The sequence below is a fragment of the Thunnus maccoyii genome, chromosome 12, assembly GCF_910596095.1.
Source record: "Thunnus maccoyii chromosome 12, fThuMac1.1, whole genome shotgun sequence".
Taxonomy (NCBI): Eukaryota; Metazoa; Chordata; class Actinopteri; order Scombriformes; family Scombridae; genus Thunnus; species Thunnus maccoyii.
In genome coordinates, this window is record NC_056544.1 from 31,415,290 (window position 1) to 31,438,025 (window position 22,736).

At 44.1% G+C, this 22,736-nt stretch overlaps 1 protein-coding gene across 11 annotated transcripts in view; it reads left to right on the forward strand.

Moving 5' to 3' along the window:
• LOC121907944 (discs large homolog 1-like protein) overlaps positions 1 to 22,736 on the forward strand; it is a 139,508-nt gene that overhangs the window by 78,354 nt on the left and 38,418 nt on the right. For 5 of the 11 annotated variants that reach the window (XM_042427519.1, XM_042427520.1, XM_042427525.1 and 2 more), the window contains 3 exons: positions 19,505 to 19,558; positions 21,456 to 21,506; positions 22,329 to 22,453. In XM_042427519.1, coding sequence (XP_042283453.1) covers positions 19,505 to 19,558; positions 21,456 to 21,506; positions 22,329 to 22,453 — 230 coding nt within the window. Of the gene's footprint in view, positions 1 to 18,503; positions 18,624 to 19,504; positions 19,559 to 21,455; positions 21,507 to 22,328; positions 22,454 to 22,736 lie in introns of all 11 variants that reach the window. The other 6 variants (XM_042427522.1, XM_042427523.1, XM_042427528.1 and 3 more) reach the window with 3 other exon arrangements.

Sequence of the window (22,736 nt, forward strand, 5' to 3'; positions counted from 1 at the left end):
TCCCTCCCTTCATCCCTCCATCCATCCATCTATCCCTCCTTCCTGTGCTCCCTCCATCCATCCATCTATCCATCCCTCCCTCCTCCCTCCATCCATCCATCCATCTCTCCCTCCCTCCCTCCCTCCCTCCCTCCCTCCCTCCCTCCATCCATCCATCTATCCATCCATCTATCTCTCCCTCCATCCCTCCCTCCCTCCCTCCCTCCATCCATCCATCCATCCATCCCTCCATCCATCCATCCATCCATCCATCCCTCCCTCCATCCATCCCTCCATCCATCCCTCCATCATCCATCCCTCCATCCATCCCTCCCTCCATCCATCCCTCCATCCCTCCGTCCCTCCCTCCCTCCATCTATCTCTCCCTCCATCCATCCCTCCCTCCATCCATCCATCCCTCCATCCATCCCTCCCTCCATCATCCATCCCTCCATCCATCCCTCCCTCCATCATCCATCCCTCCATCCATCCCTCCCTCCATCCATCCCTCCATCCCTCCGTCCCTCCCTCCCTCCATCTATCTCTCCCTCCATCCATCCCTCCCTCCATCCATCCATCCCTCCCTCCCTCTATCTCTCCCTCCATCCATCCCTCCCTCCATCCATCCATCCCTCCCTCCCTCCATCTCTCCCTCCATCCATCCATCCCTCCCTCCATCCCTCCCTCCATCCATCTCTCCCTCCATCCCTCCATCCATCCCTCCCTCCCTCCATCTCTCCCTCCATCCATCCATCCCTCCATCCATCCCTCCCTCCATCCATCTCTCCCTCCATCCCTCCCTCCCTCCATCCCTCCATCCATCTCTCCCTCCCTCCATCCCTCCCTCCCTCCATCTCTCCCTCCATCCATCCATTCCTCTATCCATCCCTCCCTCCATCCATCTCTCCCTCCATCCCTCCATCCATCCCTCCCTCCCTCCATCCCTCCCTCCATCTATCCATCCATCCATCCATCCCTCCATCCATCCCTCCCTCCATCCATCCATCCCTCCCTCCCTCCATCCCTCCCTCCATCCCTCCATCCATCCCTCCCTCCCTCCATCTCTCCCTCCATCCATCCATCCCTCCATCCATCCCTCCCTCCATCCATCTCTCCCTCCATCCCTCCCTCCCTCCATCCCTCCATCCATCTCTCCCTCCCTCCATCCCTCCCTCCCTCCATCTCTCCCTCCATCCATCCATTCCTCTATCCATCCCTCCCTCCATCCATCTCTCCCTCCATCCCTCCATCCATCCCTCCCTCCCTCCATCCCTCCCTCCATCTATCCATCCATCCATCCATCCCTCCATCCATCCCTCCCTCCATCCATCCATCCCTCCATCCATCCCTCCCTCTATCCATCCCTCCGTCCCTCCCTCCATCCCTGCAGACAGTCTCTGATCCTCTAGAATGGTTAAATTCTGCGACAGTAATCAGCTCTGACAGTTTCAGGTCTTTCTGTTCGTTGTTCCAGGAAGCAGCAGCAGCAGCGTATTTAACTCCGTCCTGATTCTGGAACCAACATCTGTAGAATATCTGATATCACTTAAATACGTGAATATGTTCAATACATTTCTTTCATTTTCTTCAATTAAAATGATGTTTTATTTAAGATGTAAAAGGGAAAAACAAACAAACCAAACCCCCAGAAAAGGCTGCAGGCATTTTAATATGATGTGAGCTGCTGTTGATGTGGAGAGAACAACCTGCAGGTCCGACTCCTCTGACAGGACGCCATGAAAGAGCCTCATAACAACATATCTGACTTCAGGAACATGTAACACCACAGTAACAGATATCCGTCCTCCACAAGCAGCTAAAACCTTCCTGTCAGCTGCTGGTTTGTCGGTCGTCCGAGCCGTAAAGCGTGTTGTGTTACTATGACAACTGGCAACAGTGAGTTGTCATGTTAGCTGCACCTTCAAGTTTTTAATCTAGTGATTTTGATATTTATTACATATTTATTTTGTTTAAATATGTCCAAAAACATAACATAGAATGTAGTTAAAGGTTTAAGGTGGTGAAACGTCAACAATAGATGAGCAGTTATATTAATCTCGCTGCACCCACTGTGGGAACCATAGCACTAGGTTGTTGTTGTTGTTGCTCTGAATCCTTGATAATTAATGTTTTGCTGGTGTTGAAGTTGTGGTTGTTGTGTTTCCATGGGAACAGCAGGCTGGTGAGGCACCGCTGGAGCTCAGTAGACTTTAAAGGAGCAGTTTGACATTTTAGGAAATATACTTATTCACTTTCTTGGCGAGTTTTAGGCAAGAAGATTAAAAACAATCTCATGTCTATGTGTTAGTACGGAGCTGGAGTCAGGATATGTTTAGCTTAGCTTAGCATTAGGGCTACAACCAATTTACTATAACTGCTATAACTAATTGTTTTAATCATCATTTAATCATCACAAACTCAGAGCCCAAAGAGATGTGTTCAGATGTCTTGCTTTGTCGCATCAACAGCCCAAAATCCAAAGATTTGACACAGAAAAGCTTTAAATCGTTACATCTGAGAAGCTGCAACCAGCAAATATTTGGTATTTTTTCTCACCAAATGACTGTAACAATTATTTGATTTGATTATTTGATTGTCAAAGTAGTGTCCAGTTAATTTTCTGTTGGTTTTGTCAACTGGTTCTGTGCACCTCACTGATTAACGTGCTGTATCTAAGCTAGCTGTTTACCTAGCTTCCACTCTTTATGCTAAGCGAAGTTATCAGAATCAGCTACCTACGTTACCTTTCCAAAATTATTTATTTATCTGCGACTCTCTCTGCAGAACAGACAATTCTTGCTGTCTGCATATCCCGATCCGTTCCCACGTCCATATCCTTTTCTTTTTCTTCCTTGTTTTCGCTATAAATCAGTGCATTTCTAGCGTGTGTTTTCGTGATAAAACGTAGTTCGGAGACCAGACAGACTCGTCAGGGATTACTCCTGCTGATAGATGTTGTAATGTGTGACCCCCCCCCCCCTGCTGCTGATCAGACATGTAGTGTGCAAACAACGCGATTACAAGACAGGAAGTTGTTTAGTGTGTCCATGGCATTAGCAGCCTCCTGGCTCCAGCTCTGTACTTTAAGCACAACCATGAGAGTGATATTGATCTTCTGATCTAACATTTATCAAGAAAATGAATTAACATATATCCCAATTTTTCTTTAACAGCAACAATCGATGATCTGACATATTTTATCTGTTTGTTTTCCATCAGTCCATCATTTAAGTCTCTCATAATGCAAAAGCATGACTGTAATTAGGGCTGCAACTAACCATTATTATATTTAATTAACCTACTGATTATTTTCTCAATTGATAAATGTTTCCTTTGGTCTGTAAAACATCAGAAAACGCTGAAAAATGCCTGTGAAAAAAAATTCCAGAGCAGAAGATGATGTGATTGAATGTCTTGTTTTGTCAGAGCGGCGGTCTAAAACCTTAAATATTTAATTTACTATAATGTAACGACGAGGAAAAGCAGCCAGTTCTCTCATTTGAGAAGTTGGAACCATCAAATCTTTGCTATTTCTGCTTTAAAAAGGACTTAATCGATTATCAAAGTAGTTACTGATTAATTTTCTGTTGATGGACTAATTGATGAATTGTCGCAGCTGTAATTGTAATCACGTTAGTCGAGTTTGTTGATGTGTTGGGTGACTGGTGTTGCTGGAAGTTTAAATACTGAATATATTATGAGACGTACAGGAAAACGTATTTATTTCCTGTGTCATTGTGTCATGAAACGATAAATAGATCAGATGTGTTAAGAAGCAGCTGATTGAATACTGGCCGTGTTGGGGGGGTTTGTTGTAAAATGACTGTAGTTGTGATGTAAAGTAACTCAGAGATGTTCAGCGATTTTGTCGTACTCGACATCAGACTGAAACACCGAGCTGGTCGACGGTTCAGTCACCGATCAGGACCTCCGCACCTTCACGTCACCGGCAACATCAGCCGCTGCGGCGGCGCTGAGGTTTCTGCTCACGGTGACAGTCTTTGATGGAGAAATCTCCACATCCTGCTCTTCATTGTTTCCTCCATGTTTGATCTGCGGCAGCCACCCGCCCGTCCCCCCCGGCCCTGACGTCAGCGGGCAGCTATCTCCCAACACCTCTGCCACGATAACTCAATGAATGGATCCTCACATCTCACAAAGGCACTGAAGGCTGGGAGGACGTACTGTACACTCCTTTTTTTTATTATTATTCCTTTCATTTTTTTTTTCATCTCTCTCCCCTCCGCCTCTCGCTCGCTCTCCTCAGCAGTGCCATGGCAACACAGGAGATGAATGGCGACAAAGAAAATCCTGACGGCAGGAAAATGGAGGAGGAGGAGGGGGTTGAACCTGCAGAGACGGACAAGGACAGATTTAGTGAGGCTTTCTGTAACAGGATGGGGAGTGGTGGGGGGGGGTGATAGTAAAATGCAGAATAGCCGGTCTCCTGTTCCTCCCCAACAAAAAGATTTACAGCTGCTCTGATGTACATTTACCACCAAGACAAAGGACTCAGAGGCCATGAAATGACTTGTCACTAATGCTTCTTTTTCATCGTCTCATCTCGGCAGCAAAGGATGCTGGGAGGACAGGCTGCCTCTATTTATAGCAAAGGTTCCAGCCGGTCATGAAATTTCAGGGAAGTCATGGAAAGTCATGGGGATGTATTCCAGGCAGGGAAAGTCGAGGAATATCAGGGGAAAGTTATGAAGAATAGACAAGTTTTCTTGTTTTCAGACCGACTTGTGTACTAAACTATAACAGCTGTAAGATAGAGATCACTCCACAAGTATCTAGATAATGTCACTTCAAATACAAAATCCTCCACTGGATTGTTTCTCCCCCTTGAAATGTCTTGAAAGTTACAGCTTATGTATCAAAAACAAAAAGAGAGATTTATGTAGCATTTTTCGTAAACAAAATGCGGCTCACATGCTTTGCGTGAAGGACAACGACTGAAAAAGAGAAAAGAAAAACAGACATATGAGTAGGAAGCTTCACCGTAAATAATAATTTCTCCTCAAGGTCCACTCAGTGGCTGTTCTGGAGCTTTTGAAGTATCATTCAGTCTTAAGGTTAAAGATCATTCTTTTCTCCTTGTCAAGAATGAACTTAAAAGCTTAACTGGTGAGGATGAGAAGTTCTTGATGTGCTCAGAAAAAAAACATGGAAATTTGAATATCTGCACTTCCATGATAACTAGACAAACTCCATCTGCAGAGGAAGATCCAAAACAGCGACTGCGTTGACGTTGAATGTATATTGTTTTGTCAACTGCAGTTTCAAGGTCAAGAATTAACTGTAAAGCTCATCTTTGTTTTTGTTGAGGTGAGCAGCAGAGGTGCAGGTGCATATCTTTGCATCATATCACCCGAGTAGTCAGGAGTACGTCCACAAACACATTTATATACAAGAATCTTAGAGCTCTTCTCTGTGTTCCAGTTCAAACTCTGGCAGCAGATTTATGTCAAGTAATGTTTAATTTATGTAGCCCAATATGACAAATTACAAATTGATCTTAAGGAGCTTTACAATCTACAGCATGTGAGCGAAAAACTCCCCCAAAAAATACATTAACAGTGGAAAAATGTATGAACTGTAACCGACCAGTAGTCAAACCTACTTGTAATAAAAGCTTCTCTCTGGCTGAAAAGTTAAGTCAGGGTCGATGGTAACACCCTTATTTCTATCTGTTGAGGTAGTGTCTTAAACAGTTTGTCTCGTTATTCTTCCGAACCAATAACTTGGATCTCTGGTTTGTCCATAAATTGGATCTCAGATGTAAAGTACCAGGCACATTTCTAACAGGGTATCTGCAGGTCTTAAAGTCTTAAAAAGCTTTGATTTAGTTTTCTCAACAAAAAAAAAGTCCTTAGACGGTGTTTAAAAGTCTTAAATTTCATTCACAAAGGTCTTAGTTTTTTTCTAGCCTGCCATAGGCAGTAATCTTAGTCATAAAATGTTTTTTTATGTAATTTTAGCAAAACTTGGCTGGAAAATCCCCAATTCTATTGTTCCAGACCTGTGACCTTAAATGAATGAGTTATTTTTTAATTGGTTAATCCATGTCCAGGTCATGATTTATAAGTAATTAGTTATATTATTGGGAATAATTGTTGTATACTGCCAGGAATAACTGACAAACATGTTAAATAAATTTAAACACATTAACATTCATTTCACATTGTACTTGGTAAATAATTCCAGCCCTCATCATCGCCAATGGTTGTTATTGATATCTTTCATACTTTAACCATTAAACAGGTAATAAATTGCATTCTACATGGTATCAAGTGTCTTAAAAAGTCTTAAATTAAGCTTTTTTAACTTATTTAAGAGAGTGGGAAGGTCTGTCCAAACCTTTGAGGGGTGCTGTAGGATCAACAGAAATATAGAGTTGGGTGTCGTCTGCGTAGTCTGTATTCTGCTTATGGATTATAGGCTGGAGTGGTGACACATAAAGACTGAAAAGTAGAGGATCCAGTACAGAGCCTTGTGGCACTCCATATTGGATGTTTGGAGGGAAATTTTGTCAAAATGTAAACTTGTCATTGTTGTTTTGGAACGAATCACTGCATTTCACAGACTCCTCACTGAAACACACCATAGACACAATCTTGGAACATGCTGCTCTGTTAAAAGTACACAAAGTTAAAAACTAGCTACATGATTACAAACAAGACAAATACGTATTGACAACACACAGTGGTGTTCCTCAGAGTCAAGAAGTCACACACGGACAAGTAAATACTACAAATACAAGGGCTGTCACTTAAAAAAAAGAAAGTCTGAACAAATTAATTAATTCTAATTTCACCCACGCAGCCTGATCCTAAACTACATCATAGAATTGATTCATTTGTAGGGTATCAATAGATCAGAGTTAAAGAGTAATTATAAAGGCTTTCAGGTAGTTAAAATTCAAATATTACATTTTTTACATACACTAGAAGGAAAACAGGCTTCAATTCATCCAGCTCCCAAACCTGATACCACTCGATAAATAAACTCTGTATCAATAAAGTTGTAATAAAAACATTTGATACATTATATATAAATTGTATATATTTGAACATGAACAACATTTTTCAAGGCAGTTGCAGTAAAGGGGTCCCAATGGGAACAAAGTTCGATTTTTTATTTTATGTTTGTTTTTGTTTTTTAATATAAATATTACTTTTGTTTTTTGTTTTTTGTTTTAAATTAATTTAGTTGTTTTTTTTCTTTTTTTAATATCTAATTTTCATTTAATTTAGTTTATTGATTTGCTTCATTTTCTCGCTACTTGCAGATTTAATCGATCTTAAACGAACTAGTAACGAGCTAAGCAGCGACCCGTCTAAATGAACTCTGTCTCTATATTCAGCTGTCGCTCCGCACATCACCTCGCCGTCCGTCACAGCGGTGATAACTCAGCGTTTTGTCAGTGTGAGTCTCCCCTGCTGACTCATTTTGGGAAAAGGACTGAAAGACTGAGGACTGAAGTAGGACAGAGGTCAGCTGAACCAAACTCTCTCTGGACTGAGAGGCAGGAGGAGGAGGAGGAGGAGGAGGAGGAGGAGGAGGAGGAGGAGGCGGAGGCGGAGGAGGCTGCGTGAGGTTTCCAGACTGCAGAGAGAAGAGATCAGAGGACTAACTTCCTCCCTGCCTGCGCTCTCTTTAAACACACACACACACACACTGGTCTCTCCGTCCTCTCGTCAGCCCTGCAGTCTGTTGTTGCTGTCTGCTTCAGACAGACGGAGGCTGCTCTCTCTCCGCCTGCTCAGCGATGCTCTCTCACCCCGGCAGGTTAATCCGCCCCAGGAGGCTCATCTCTCTCTCTTTCCCGTCAAGTCCAGCGTCTGACGGCCGCTGTTCCCCGGCTACCGCCCGCCGCCGCCGCCACCACCGCCGCTGCTGCTGCTGCTGCACATAACTGACAGGAGGAGGACGACCTCAGTCTGCTCCTCTCTGCTCCATCGCTCCTCTCCTGGAAGCAGCTACTGGTCACCTCCACCACCAGCGCCTCCTCCATCAGCTCCTCTGCAGCCTCTCTGTTTGTGTCTGCAAGGAAGAGGAGGAGGAGGAGGAGGAGGAGGAGGAGGGGGGGGGGACACAAGGTGGAGTGAAGCCCCCCTCCCATCGTCTGCTCTCCAGCCAGCACCACCTCCGCCACCCCGCAGCCTGCAGCAGGAGCGAGAGGAGGAGGCGCAAAGGAGGCGACACACCACCTCCACCTTCACCACAGCAACAGCAGCAGCAGCAGCAGCAACAAGCAGCATGCTCAACTCTGTGTGGTATGCCAAAAAGATGGGCCGCCGCATTATGGGGACCCTGAGGAGAACCAAGCGGCTCCACCGGCGCCTACTGGTAGGTCACCCCCTCCTCACCCCCCCACCCATAAAGAAAAAAAGATCCTCCTAAAGGTGAGGAGGTAGGGGGAGGTGCTGCACCGCTGCACCGTGACTCATTTTCTGCTACGTGTGTGTGCAGTCAAGCCCCCGTATACATGCGATCACTCTGACTGCTGTGTGTGTTGTTGTAAACGTATTGATCGGTCTGTCTGCTGTGGATGTGACGCTGGATGAGGCAGATGTGGAAAAGTTGCAACAGGAGAGCTGCTGCTGCCGCCGCCGCCGCTGCTGCTGCTGCTGCGTCATGTGGTGGATCAGGATTCATGCACAAACCTTCACATCTGGTTAAATTCTTAACCGCAGGTCTAGAAACACCCAACATCCCATTTCAGAGCGATTATCATCATCATGAGATAAACGGGTCAAAGATGCACAGCGAGAGCATGAGGACGGTGTGTGTGTGTGTGTGTGTGTGTGTGTGTGTGTGTGTGTGTGTGTGTGGCGTAGGAGATCTGAGGGTGATTTGTTGATAAGGCTGCAGCGGCTGTGAGCAGGTTATTACGTTGGATCTAAATGTGTCAGAGCTCGCCGTCTCAACGTGAGGCACGACCACTTTTTTTTGCGCGTCGTTAAGTGTTGAGGAATCGAGGACGTGTACACACACACACACACTTTACACACACTTTACACACAGTGACACACTCGCTGCTGCTCGGTGAATGTTCCAGAGCCTTCAGCAGCTGTGGGTCTCATCAGACGATAAGAAGGATGAGCTGGAATCTCCCTCCTCTCAAGACGGTTTCTGTTGATGTCGGGTTCGCCGTGGTTGCCGTGGTCACACCTGTGCAGGTTTTTTTAAGTCTGCGTGTGCGAGCGAGGCAGCGTGTCGATGTGAAGAGATTTTACCTGCATAAACAGAACAGCAGCATCATGTTCTGGGCAGATGTGAGGAACCCCTGCAGTAGCACATGCCTTTCCCAGCGTTGCCTAGCAACCTCCGGGCTCCTGACACGTAGCGCTACCCCACCGCCTCCCTGTTTACTGCCTCACACACACACACACACACACACACACACACACACACACACAGGCAGAGGCAGCACGTTAACATACATGCACACACACACATATATCAGAACGTGTGTGTAGACGGAGCATAAAGTATAAATGGTTTCATCACAGCCTCTTTAGTTGTGAATAATAAGCAACTCAAGTATTTCTCTGATGTAAAATCTCATTTCTAAGTTTTGTTTTTAATGATACTTTCTATGTTCCTCAACAGAGAAACTCAGGAGTCTCCTGCATCATTTAACAACACTTAAAGGTTTATGTTTAATTTTTTAGACTTTGTTTCTACAAGTTTAGTCTGGTAGACTCTAAATACTACAATCTGCCTCCTGTCTGTTAACGTCTCCCTTTAAGTTTTATTCTGTGTATCATCAGGAACAGTAAAGTGTTCGGAGCTTCATCAGCTGCAGAGTCAAACTGACTCAAGTGTGTTTATGAAGAAATAGTCTTACTGCTCTCCTTCATTACTGTCTGAATATTATTTAGTACTTTACAAACCAACATTGTTCTCATTGGGAATTATGAAAAAACATTTCAAAAGCAAAAAATATAGAAACTATATGAAGGAATAGAGTCAAACATGTCATGCTGGCAGCTCTGAAGCTGTATAACACCAGCTCACTATGACAATGCTAGTATGTTAATGTTTAGCAGGTATAATATTAACCATGTTAGCATGTAGGTTTGGTGTGTTAGCATAGCTGGAATACATCCTCTGGAGCTGCGGTTCCCAACTATCACGGGCTCATCCTCAGTGAGTCGCGAGCATTTGGGTCAACATTGTCCGAAGAAATAAAATCACTAGTTTCCGGAGCAACAGTTTTATTTTGAAGTACCATTTCCTGCTTCCTGGTTAGTAGCAGTGCTTTCACATGAAACTTTACAGTACCAGTAACCCGTCGCCTGTCGACCATCATCACCCTGCACGTCCGTTGACTGTTGTGGTTTTCCCAGAGATGGAGAAGTTTGCTCCACAACAGACTGAAGTACTGGTCCAGCTTGAAACCAACTTCTCTCTGTCATTTTCAACACAGCGCTTTACATGCTTTGCTGTAAAAACAGTTTTAGTTGTAAATAGTTTTGGTTTAAGGTGTTTTCCAACCTGTAGTTGGTTTGTTCTGGTCTGTATCAGTGAATAAGCTGGTAAACTTGGTTTGATTTCTTTTCACGCTAAAAAAAAATCCAAGTGAACCAAAATGCATCACTAAAAGCCAGGCGAGAACGCTCTCTCCTCTCATTGGTCAGATGTGTCTGGGGCGGGACCATAAACACAGGAAGAAGGTCCTGAAGAAGCTCCACTGGTCAAATACTACGTCTGACCTCTCCGGCTAGCTGCGAGCAACTGTTAAACTCACACATTCGCATCCCAGCATGCAAAGCACACCTGGCTACAGCAGCCAGTACGCCGGTCGGATCACTTTCCCACCAAACTAACCGCCTCCTCTAAAGGGTCTCTGATTGGTTGCTTTGGTCCGACTGCCGTGTTCAGATCTGCCAACATGAATGGTACCGAGGGTTGATGCCTGTTCTGATTGGTTCAGCGGTTTGGCGGCTAAATGTAGGAACAAACTGCAGGTGATGCAAAATAACATTCAGTGTTCATTAAATGCATCCTGTTGACGTGTGATGGTGATGAATTCAGAAGAGTTGAACAGCTGCATCATATGTACAATATTATCAATACGTGTGTAATTTAGATAACAATGATCCATGCTGTAACTATAATACCAGGACCAGTTTTTAAATATGAGAGCAGCTGATAGAAGTCAGGTTGGGATTATTTATGGAAATCAGATTGTCATCGTATTTTATGTTGTGTCTTGTGTTTCTTTATGTTTCTTTGTCTTTTAACATCTTGGGGCCATGTTGGAAATAAGTGTTTTCACTTTAACATAATATAACTTTATTTATTTATTGATGTATTTCTGTTTTTGTGTCTGTAATCCATAAATATATCAACCAGAGTCAGATTCAACCGGATTACAAAGATGTGAAAACACCAACTGTTGTTACTTCTAATATTTTACCCTAAAGCTGCTTCTTCTTTTATGGAGCTTTAAGCCTCAGCTGTACTTGAGTTGTTTTAGTTTTCCTGTTGTGAAGAGGCAGTAGTGCTCAGCTCTGTCTCCTCACAACAAGAAGGTTGTGAGTTTAAATAGATGGACGGAAATATACTGAGTGGGTGTTAAGCTGGTCAGTCTGAACCATGAAGCAAGACCACGACCACGACGATAAATTACATGGCGACCCGTCTAATAGTTGTTGAGATATTTCAGTCTGGAGCAAAGTGGAAGACCAACATTATCACCAGTAGAGCTACGCTGCTAGCGTGGCTAAAAATACAGACGTATCACTAAGAAGACAATCGACAAAGAAAAGTGAATCTTAGACGGTTCAGAGCAGGATACCTTCTGAAAAGTGATGCTGTTTGATCTCGTTCACAAAAGGAGGCTTGAATGAGAAGTCTGCATCAGTCAGTGTGGCTTTAGTCGACATCCGCTGGAAATCATCAAATAAAATAAAAACACACACAGCTGCTAAATTCATCCCAAACTGACCCAGAATCAGAAAGAGAGCTGCTTTAAGCTGCTGAATGTTTTATTAAAGTGTCACCTTTAGCTTTAGCTCGCTGTTAGCGGCGCACATAACAGAACCTGAAGAGATTGGATGAAATGCACCCTGGGAGTTGTAGTTGACTTCTTGCCCTCAGGCTGTTTTTCATCAAGAAGCAGATATTCTCTAACAGTTGTTCATGTTTTGTACTGATGGTTCAACCAGGAGAGTTTCTGTCTTCTCATGCCGTCTACGAGAACATGAACTTTTTAATTTAATACTTTAATAATTGTAAAGTTGTTTGGTCTTCGTCCTGTTGTTGGATCGAGGCAGTAACACTGGCGGGGTTTTGCGGTTCTTTCCCTCCTTCCTGCAGCTGTTGGTTCGGACGTGATCGGAGACGTTTCAGCCCAGCGGAGAAGCTGCAGGGCTGAAACGTCTCTGAGCTCAGATTCATGACTGTAATCTGTTTGGTGTCCCTTCAGGCGTGTCGACAGCGCCGCTCCTCCACCTGCAGCCCGACCGCAGGTTAACCATCCGCACAACAAGCTTAAAGATCTACATGGACAGAAAACATCAACACGGCTGTTTTATTTATCTATTATAGGATTTAAAACAGCAGAAATCTGATGGGTTAACCTCAGTAAAGCTAAATGATGCTTAAACTGCAAATATCAAAAGAACAAACTATTTAAAAGATGTCTTGACGTAGATACTCCCCCCAACATTCCCACATGTACAACTTTGATATCCGGAGATGTATGGATGGGGAGACTGTCGCTGCTTCAGGAGTTCCCATAATATATAACCAGGATGTATGAGGTTGCCATGGATTCGGTAACTGAGCTACAGCTTGAGCCTGTTTTTTTTTAAGTGTATATGTGTTTGCATTTAGTCAAATTGGTTCTGTTAAAAGTATGTTGAATCAGCTATTAGCAGCTCCAGTTTGCAGTGCAGCTGCTGGATTTTATGGGAATTGATGAGTTGTTCCGCTCAGATGAATATCCTCACTTATATTGATAGATATGTGACAACGCCAGCGTTAATCTATATCTCTCTAGAACAACTGTTCTGTGATGATTCATCTAACGAGTCCAGGAAGGCAGCGAGTCTCCGTCTCTCTGAGAGATGATCAGTATTTCCCGTTATTCCAATGTTTAGCCGGTTTTGTCATTTCAAATGATGTTTCGCACAATTCTACATTTATCTTCAATGATGAAAGTGAATCTTGCAGCTGTGTGTGTGTGTGTGTGTGTGTGTGTGTGTGTGTGTGTGTGTGTGTGTGTGTTGAGCTGTGCGGCCTGTAGGTGGAGCTGTAGACGTACAGCAGCAGAGCCGAGGCACTAATCCTGTTCAGTGCTGTACCTCTGTGTGTGTGTGTGTGTGTGTGTGTGTGTGTGTGTGTGTGTGTGTGTGTGTGTGTGTGTGCGTGCGCAGGCTCTGACATGCACTCAGTCAACCTCTTTACATCCTGCTTGTGACCACATGTTCACAGTTTGTCGTATTGATCTGCTCTCTAAATGCTGCGTTTGTGCTCCTGTTGTTATGAATCGTGTGCATCAGGATCCAGATTCCTGCACGTTTAACGCTGCGGGTCGATGCTGATGGAGCCTCGGGGGGGGGGACGCAGCGACAATAACCCGCTTCATTGTTCAGATGACAGTCAAATGCATCAAAAACAATGCAGACGTATAGATATTTCCACGGCTGCGTATGGATTTGTTTTGAAATTGTCGCCTCTTCATCATGAATACGGACGGAGATGAGGCGTTCAGGGACTGTAGATATTGTTTGGTGAATAAAGACGATGGAGGCTGGTTTATTGATCGTGTAGAAGTGAAGCGGTGATGTTTCAGCTGATGGGTCAGTGTGTTCAGCTGGATGCTGGAGAGGAAACGCTCCTCCCACCAAAAACCCTCCTCCTGGATTTTTAAATCCACTTATGACATCAGATCGCTGTCCGCACAGCGACCGTTGTCATGTCAACGCTCATATGTGGGTTATTCTGGAGCGTATTTTATGTTGTAAGAATGATTTGTCCATTCATAGTTTACCCAACATGAAGGCTGGATACTAAACAGTCCACAGTGCAAAGCCAGTCAGCTCTCAGTAGAGCTGAGTGTCAGTTTTTATACTGATAATATCATTATACTATATTTAATGTAGTCCAACCAATACTGGGGTTCAGATATTTATTGATATTTTAGAGTAAAAACCTGAGGAGATATAAACATTGTTGATAAGTTTGTTTTTAAAGAGTTGTGAGCAACATATATACATTAAAAAAAAACTTCAGATAAAAAGTGTTTATTAATCTTTATCACTCGTTTTTATTCATGACAATTAAAACATGAACAGTTTCAACCTCAGCAGGTCTTTATTAGAGACGATGCAACCAGCAGATGTTTGGAAATTTGACTTAAAAAAAATCACTACAAAGATGATTTGATTGTCAGAATAGTTGATATGATAAATTAATTAGTTCCTCTTCTAGAGGTGCTTCAGACTGTGTCAACCAAGTCAAATTAAGAGCTTCAAACAAATATGGACGCTGTCATCAGTAACCTGGATGTGACAGTTATTATACAGAGCAGTCACATGTCTGACTGTATGTAATGTTCCAGTCAAAGGCTGCTGCAGTGTCAAATAATAAAACCTAAAAAACGAAGAGGAGCAGCATCAGCATCAGCAGCAGCAGCTCGTGGTTCAGCTCTGAACATCCTGCGAGAGTCGACTGTCAGGTTTTTTATCTTCAGCAGAGGCTTAAAGCTGCTGCAGAGAATATCCACATGAAAGCTGCAGCTTCCTGCCCGCCGCTGCTAACCAGGAGTCCTCGTCGCATTCCCCCCCTCGCTGCTGACGCTGACATGCACGTCGCTGTGTCTGAATCCGGGGGCGTTATCGATTATTCATGCAGCGAGTGGAGCACCCCCCCCTCCCCTCCCCTCCCTCCCTCCCTCCCCATCGTGCTGACATGTGCCTCGCTCACTGAAGCCGATTAATTGGCAGGAGAATGAGAGAAGACGAGAGGGAGGGCGTCACAGAGGAAGAGCAGCTGAAGAGGGAGTGTTATTGTGCTTCTGTGGTGGAGCCTGAATTAACAGGATTGAGTTTGGATCTGTTGCCGCCGTCGCACCGCAGACACCGAACAAGCCTGAAGGAAACCTCCATCATTTATTATTTAACCACATCCTCCTCCTCCTCCTCCTCCTCCTCCTCCTCCTCCTCCAATCGGGAATCTCCTCCAGGAAGATGACCACACATTACCCCCGGCAGGAGTTCACCTCCAAGGCCATGAACGGCGGCGAGAAGAAGCTGCCGCGGGTCAACATCAACCTGCAGGAGTCCATCGCCCACCTGCACCCGCTGCAGAGGCAGCACGCCATCGAGCTTCACCGTCAGCAGCAGCAGCAGCAGCCGCCGCCGCCGCCGCCACCGGGTCGTTCGCAGGTCCAGGCGTCTCTGTCGACATTTACCGCCTGCACGGTGCCGGCGTCCTGCCGAGCTCGCAGCCGATTCCTCAACCTGCGGGACAGCGTGAAGAAAAGTCCCACCAAGAGCACGGCCAAAGTGGTCAGCAGCAGCAGCCACGCAGCCAGCAGGCCGGAGATCCCCTGGGTCCCCTTCGTCTTCAGTAAGGTAGTTAAAACATCAGACACATGTGACGTGGTTCAGTCTGAAGCTGGGACATGAGTACTGGTTTTACTGGAAGCTGTTTCCTTCCCGGTCACGTTAGTCTTACAGGTTCAGGTCTCAGGTTAATACTTCATGGTTTAATCAGTTGTCATTGATGGCTGATTCATAATCTGATGTTCTTATCTTCAATCAAATGCTGCTGATTTTTTCTGCTGAATGACAAAGTTCTTGTACGACTGCTCAACAAGTTTGCTTTTTGTTTGAGGTCAGTTTGACTCTTCATCATCTCTGGCGTTAAAGAAACATCAGTTGTTGTCTTTTTGTTGTGACGTTTGACCCTTGAACTCATCATGAGGAACTAAACAGTCGTCAGAGCTGCACATGTTCTGATCTGTGAGTTACTACAGTCTGTCACTTGATGGAGAATCAACATGTGTCCATGTTTGATCCTGCTGTCATCTGTCTGCTCTGACGTATCCGTTCAACATGTCATTTAAACCATCGGCCTCTGGTTTTAAAATGTTCTTATCGTCAATGAGTTCATCTATCAATACTCTCTGACTCTCTGATTCCTTCTGAAAACTTTACAAACAGTTTCATGTTTAAAGGATCAATAACAGCTGCTCACTGTGGTTTTAACAAACAAACAGGAGGAAACAGTGCATTTGTTGGGGACTATTTTCAGTGGCGGATGAATCTACGTTTGGTGCTGTAGTGAGTGTTTCTGGCAGCAGGACGGTGTGTGTGTGTGTGTGTGTGTGTGTGTGTGTGTGTGATGAAGGAACATGTCAGTGCAGCTGAGTGGCTCACTGATGTGTTTTGAACAGTGTTTGGCGCTCTACACCATAAAGGATTAATATAGATCACATTACTTGTTGAATATCAGCAGACTTATTATCTGATTGATTCATTTAGGGGCTGCAGATTAATGATTCATCTGTTAGACTATAATGTGTCAGATTATAGTGAAACAGCCCTTAAAATGTACTGTAAATATTGTTTTTTCTGACAAACAGATGACATGAAGGAGAGAAAAGCAGCGAATCGTCACAGTGAAGACAAACAGAACGTTTGATGGTTTCACATGATAAATAACTTAATTGATGGATCAGTTATTGGGATAGGTGTTGATTCATCAGCTGATGTTTCGGCACTAGACTAAATGTTGTCTTTTGGATCAGATCAGGCTCTCTAGTCCTGGTTCATCATCATCATCATCATCATCATCTCAGCTCATCAGCTCAAAGATCCCGTCTGAACGGGGGAGCGCTCACTCCCAGCCGTCACTGTTAAATTAAAACATAAACTCTTCTCTCTCTCTCTCTCTCTCTCTCTGTCTCGTGTTGCTGCGTTTGTCAGACCGGTTTGTATTCTCTGGGAGCAATTAAGCCTCATTGTCAGCAGGCTTTCAGAGCGGCGCTCCAGAAGTAGGGCTGGCGGATCAATGCGGTCGATGCGCGGGGGGCTAATTTTAGCGGCTGTTGGTTTTCCATGGGGCTGCGGGTTCTGCTGCTGCAGCACAACAATTAAGCCTCTACCGAAACACAGAGAGCGGCAACTTCCTGCCAGCTAGCTTCATGAGGTCCCTTCTCTTGCATAATAGAGGTCACAATGTTTGAAGGGCCGCCTCAGACTCACGCTCGCTACTCTTCATCCTGTTTTTATCAACATGTGCTGGTTGCAGCTTCGAACAGGAATTTTTCACTATTTTCTGACATTTTATAGACAAAATGATTAATTGAGAAAATCACCAGCAGATTAATCGATAATTAAAATAATGTATGATATGATTTATTAATGGAGGACAGACACAAAATAAAATAATCAACATGATCTCAAGATGTTAAAAGACAAAGAAACATTAAGAAGCTCAAAATGTAAAACTAAAATAAAAACCACGTCAAAACACTTGATTACATCAAAGACAGTTTGATATTAAAGTACAAACTGAAGATTTCATTAATAATCTGTGAGTATTGAACACATGATGCAGCTTCTGTTAACATGTTAACATGTAGAAAAAGCAGCTGCTGCTCCAGTAAAAGGATCTGAAGTTAAAGCAGAGTTCACTGCATGTTAACAGTTTTACAAAGATCAGATAACAGTAAATGAATGTATGTAGCAGAGACAGATATATATCTGATCTGATCTTATGATACGAAGCGTCCCAGACCTCTCTGGTGGTCTGGGACGGATCTACTTCCTGTCCTCAGAGTCTCAACTCCCACTACTGATGAATCACATCAAGACTTTTCTGTTTTCATTCTCCTGTTTCATTTTCCATTTATTACTTTGTTTTTATTTTAATTATCCACCTTATTCCTGAACCTGATGATCATGAGGTTGGGAATAATGTGGATGTGTGTGTGTGTGTTCTTATATCATTCTGTTCCTCTTTTATATGTTATGTAAAACATACGTTGATGTCTTGTTGTTTTAAAGGCGCTGCAGTAATAAAATAAACTTGACCTTTGACCCTCGGTGCTGTCAGGGTTAATACTCTCTGCTCCACCAGATTGAAATATCTGCTCTTTCCAATAATCAGAAAAAAGAACATCAACCCCCCTGCTGAGACCGACACACACACACACACACACACACACACGCTGCAGCTTTAATCATCTCAGAGCAGCAGATGGGTGATGAGTTTGCCACATCAGGATCGTCTGAAAAAAGCACAAGTGTCAGGTAATCTGTCAATCACAGAGCGTCTTCCTGTGATTGGCCGACCTCTCTGACACTCTGCGATCCTTTCCCCCTGTGTGTCTTAACTCCACCCGGCTGGCACCTGAGCATAATAAAACCAAACAGACAGACAGCAGGTACAGCTGATCACAACAGCTGTCAGTCAACAGGGACATGCATACATCCTCCTCCTCCTCCTCCTCCTCATCTCTTCATCTGTGCTGCACTGTGTTTGTCTAACCTTAGACCCCTCACCATGCTATTGTTCAGCAGGCCGAGGCCACCCCGCCCTCCTCTCCCATAATCCCTGTGATCCCAATCTCGCCAATCCCAGCCGAGACCACCATCATCCCTCCGACGTCACAGGTTTTTTTTTTTGTTGTTGTTGTTGTTGTTGTTTTATTTTCCTCTGCTTCATCTATAGATTTATTATTTGTCTTCTGGTTTATGTGGCTGCTCATGTGTTTGTTTGTTTGTTTCGCTGCTGTCATATAGAGTTTAGCTCCATGTCTGCTGTCCAGCTGTGTGCTCTGATGAAGTGAGCAGATTAGAGATAGAAAACAGTGGGAGAAATGCCACACTCTCCCCACCCTGCCCCCCCCATTTGACTTTTTTTAAAGAGCCCATCTGGCTCCTCGCGGGGCAGAAACTGAGCAAGCGAGCGAGGCAGAAACAGAATGAAGTGAGCGAGTTAGAATTTAAAAACTAGAAGAAGAAGAAGAAGAAGTGAGGAGCAGAGTCGCCGTCCTGCAGGACTTGAGCTTGACTGATTTATTTATTTATTTTTTTTAAGCCTTCATGCTTCAACATTGCATCTTCTGCAGTGTGAAATGCCGTCATGTACGTACGGCTCTGCCCTCACTAATCTCTGCTCAAATCCACACGCTGCCTCTTTTTATCCTCAGTTGGTCTGTAGCATCATGAGGAGAGTAAGTCTTTCATGTCAGCGCTGCCTTTTTGTTTTTTTTGCTGCACGGCGGACGGCTTCGGTTCAGTGTGTGTGTGTGTGTGTGTGTGTGTGTGTGTGTGTGTGTGTGTGTGTGTGTGTGTGTGTGTGTGTGTGTGTGTGTGTGTGTGTGTGTGTGTGTGTGTGTGTGTGTGTGTGTGCAGGGGTGGAGCTCTGTGGGAGGTTGCTCGGGGGTTTGTGGTTGGATGCTGATCTAAATGGGGTTGTTTTTGTTTTTTTTTCCTGAGCTGAGATGTTTCCTCTGACGCTGTGATGTGTCTTCTTCTCTCTCTTTTTTTAGGCAAACCCTCCTCCTGTGGTGGTCAACACAGACAGCCTGGACACGCCTCCATACGTGAGTCTCCTGCTCTACACACACACACACACACACACACACACACACAACACGTTTGTCGTCATCCCGGCGCAGCAGGGATCCGCGTCTCCGTTACTTGTCTTTAACTGATGATGCGCTTGTCTTCAGTTGAAAGCAGCAGACTTTTATACATCACGGCTGTGATTAGCGGTCAAAGTCGCGGCTGTAAAACGGTGGTTAAACACATTTCATTTCCTATTAGTTCTTCACAATACAAGCCTCCCGTTAGCTTGTCAGTGGAAAAGCTTTTGATATGAAGCAGCAGCAGGAAATGTTTTCATCTGCAGTAACTTAGAGCGGCTCCGACACGGCTGAAAGTAAAATAAAGCAGATATGTGGAAGAACAAACAGGGACGCAGGAGAGAAACTCAACTTCAAACCACAGAGATTCAGTTTAGAAGCTACAGAAGTAGAGAGAGTCGTTCAGCTTGTTTAAACAGGAAGAAGCAGAGAGAAGGCGGTCGACGTGGGTCTGCTGTGGTCAGCGAGACGTCACTATAACCTGCATGGAGGCCTCAGAGATGGTCCATCTCAGGTTTGACTCGGTACAACTTGACACGTTTAAACTGGTAACGGAGATGCAAATTAAAGTGGCATAATTTGACTCAACATGGCCAAAGGTGTCCTATGACATCATTAGTCTGGTTCTCCAGTTTGACACTAGACATCATGCAAGAAGCACTTTGTACAAACAGGACGAGTTCACAGTTTATTCTAGTCTGTCTTAAACCAACAGTCAGGAGTCCAGATGAACATTGAAACCTGTTTTTCCTGCTGTAATCATTCCTCCTGTTCATACTGACCATTAGAAGATCCCTTCATAATGACCTTACAATGGAAGTGATGGAGGACAAAATCCACAATCCAAAAGTTTATCTGAAGCTAATATGAAGCTTCAGCAAATCAAGTAGATATCTTTCAACGTTACAGTCTTTTTAGTGCCAAAGTTCCTCTTTTTGTTACTATACTTCCACCTGCAGCTCAACAGGGAAACACAAAGACTGTAAATGTGTCAGATATCCACTTGATATGACTAACTCAGACTGATGAAGCTGAATAGAAGCTTCACACAGACTTTTAAATGACTGTGTGGACACACTGTGGATTTTATCCTCCATCACTTCCATTGAAAGCACATTTGAAGGATCTTTTAATATCCAGTATGAACAGGAGGAATGATTACAGCGAGGAAAACCTCTTTCACTGTTACTATGGACACCTGACTGCTGGTTTCCTGATGTGCTGATGTGTTTATGTCAGTAAACAGCCACAGCATCATGTTGTGTTGACAGTGTAACATCACCTACTGTTGGCTCCTCTAGTATCTCTGTGATAAGTAAGTAGTCATAAGAACTTAAAGACTTTTTATGATCAGCGGTCCAGGACTGGAACACGGTGCAGTGTGACATCACACCGTACACGTCTCTCTGTTGGCTGCGTTCAGACTGATGAAGGTTCTGGTAGTCGTTTGTTTCCTGTCTGTCTGTCCCTGACTGAACCGCTGCTGGAGTCAGACCAGTCTACGTTTAAATCGGACTAAACAGCCTCCCGGCCTCTGATTGGCTCCGTGACGGTCGGGATGTTGGCCGCTGTCAGCGAGACGCCTCATCGTCTCTGCCGGATTAATTTACACAAGACTGAGATGTTAAGAAAATAAGAAAAGGAGGTTTAAAAAAGCTGCTTATCCAGCAACAACTCCAACTTTATTCTGCTTCTTTAACCCTTCAAGTTAAAAGCCTTTAAAAATGATCATATAAAGCATTTGTTTGTCTGTTTTGTCTTCAGTTTTGTTTTGTTTTTGCTTGTTTATGAGTAATAAATCAACAACAGACAAGACAAGATGACTGAATAAGTAATAAATGTTGTGTGTGTGCAGGTGAACGGGACGGAGGCTGATTATGAGTACGAGGAGATCACGCTGGAGAGGGTAAGACCACGAGCACCACGTCCTGTTTTTTATGTCAGGCTGCTGAATGGCAGCCATGTTGTTAACGAACGGACTCGCTGTAACTCTCACTCACCTTTTTAACGAGCCTCGTTAACGAGGAGCCGCAGCTCGTTAACTCACAGTGAGCGAATCCTGGCTGCAGATACTGTTGGTTTGACTTTGACTCACTGCTTTTATGTACTTTTAAAACTCCCAACTGGTGTCTTTACAAACCAACAAGGCTTTATTTTAAACTCTTCATCCAGATGTTTCATAAGTTTCCAAAGATGTCGGGTTGAATTTTGGGTAAACGCGATGAATCAACTCTGCTTGACTCTGTAGAAACATTATTTGTGATCTTTCTTTTTAATGCAGCTGTGTTTTAATCCCTGACTCTGCCTGTGGTGAAATCTTTATTATCTTCTCTTCCTAATTCAGCTGTGTGCTTCCTCAAGTGCGATAATGATAATCAGAGCAGCGTAAATAAAAACCATCTCTGCCAGCTGAGTCCCACAGGAACCACAGACTGTCTGTCGTTCTGTCTGTAGGCTCAACAGGCCTCAGGCTTCAATCCTGATGTTATTAAACCTAGTTTGGAGGAGAATTACATCACTGAGAGTTACAGAAATTATGTTTTTCATTTCATGTCGACTGGAGAATAGTGTTAGAAAGGACGTGTAGGTGTGATGTTTTTAAAGTCGTCAGTAGGAACCAATGAGAGCCACAGACGGACTAGAGAAGGGGGGGGGCGGTATTGAGAGACGCACCGACATGTTGTTGGTTTCTTAATGACGTTCTTTGTTGATTGTCGTCGGTATCCAGGGAAACTCGGGGCTGGGCTTCAGCATCGCGGGCGGCACAGACAACCCCCACATCGGTGAAGACCCCAGCATCTTCATCACCAAAGTCATACCTGGAGGAGCCGCCGCCCAGGACGGACGGCTCAGGTGAGGAACACACGTTTCATCAGATAATCAATCAACTGTGGTAAAAGTTCATGTGATTCAAAGCCGACAGTAACAACAATTAGAGAATAATGCACATGAGTAATAATAATAAATCATTAAATCATTTCAGTTTAAAAAAACAGATAAAAAACAATTTATTGTAAAAACAAAACAAGAGAAACGTAAAAGAAATAAAAACAAAGAAAAGACAGTTCAAAAACCAGAGAGACTGAAAATTATATACAATCAATTTATACATTTTATACAATTTTATACAATCAGT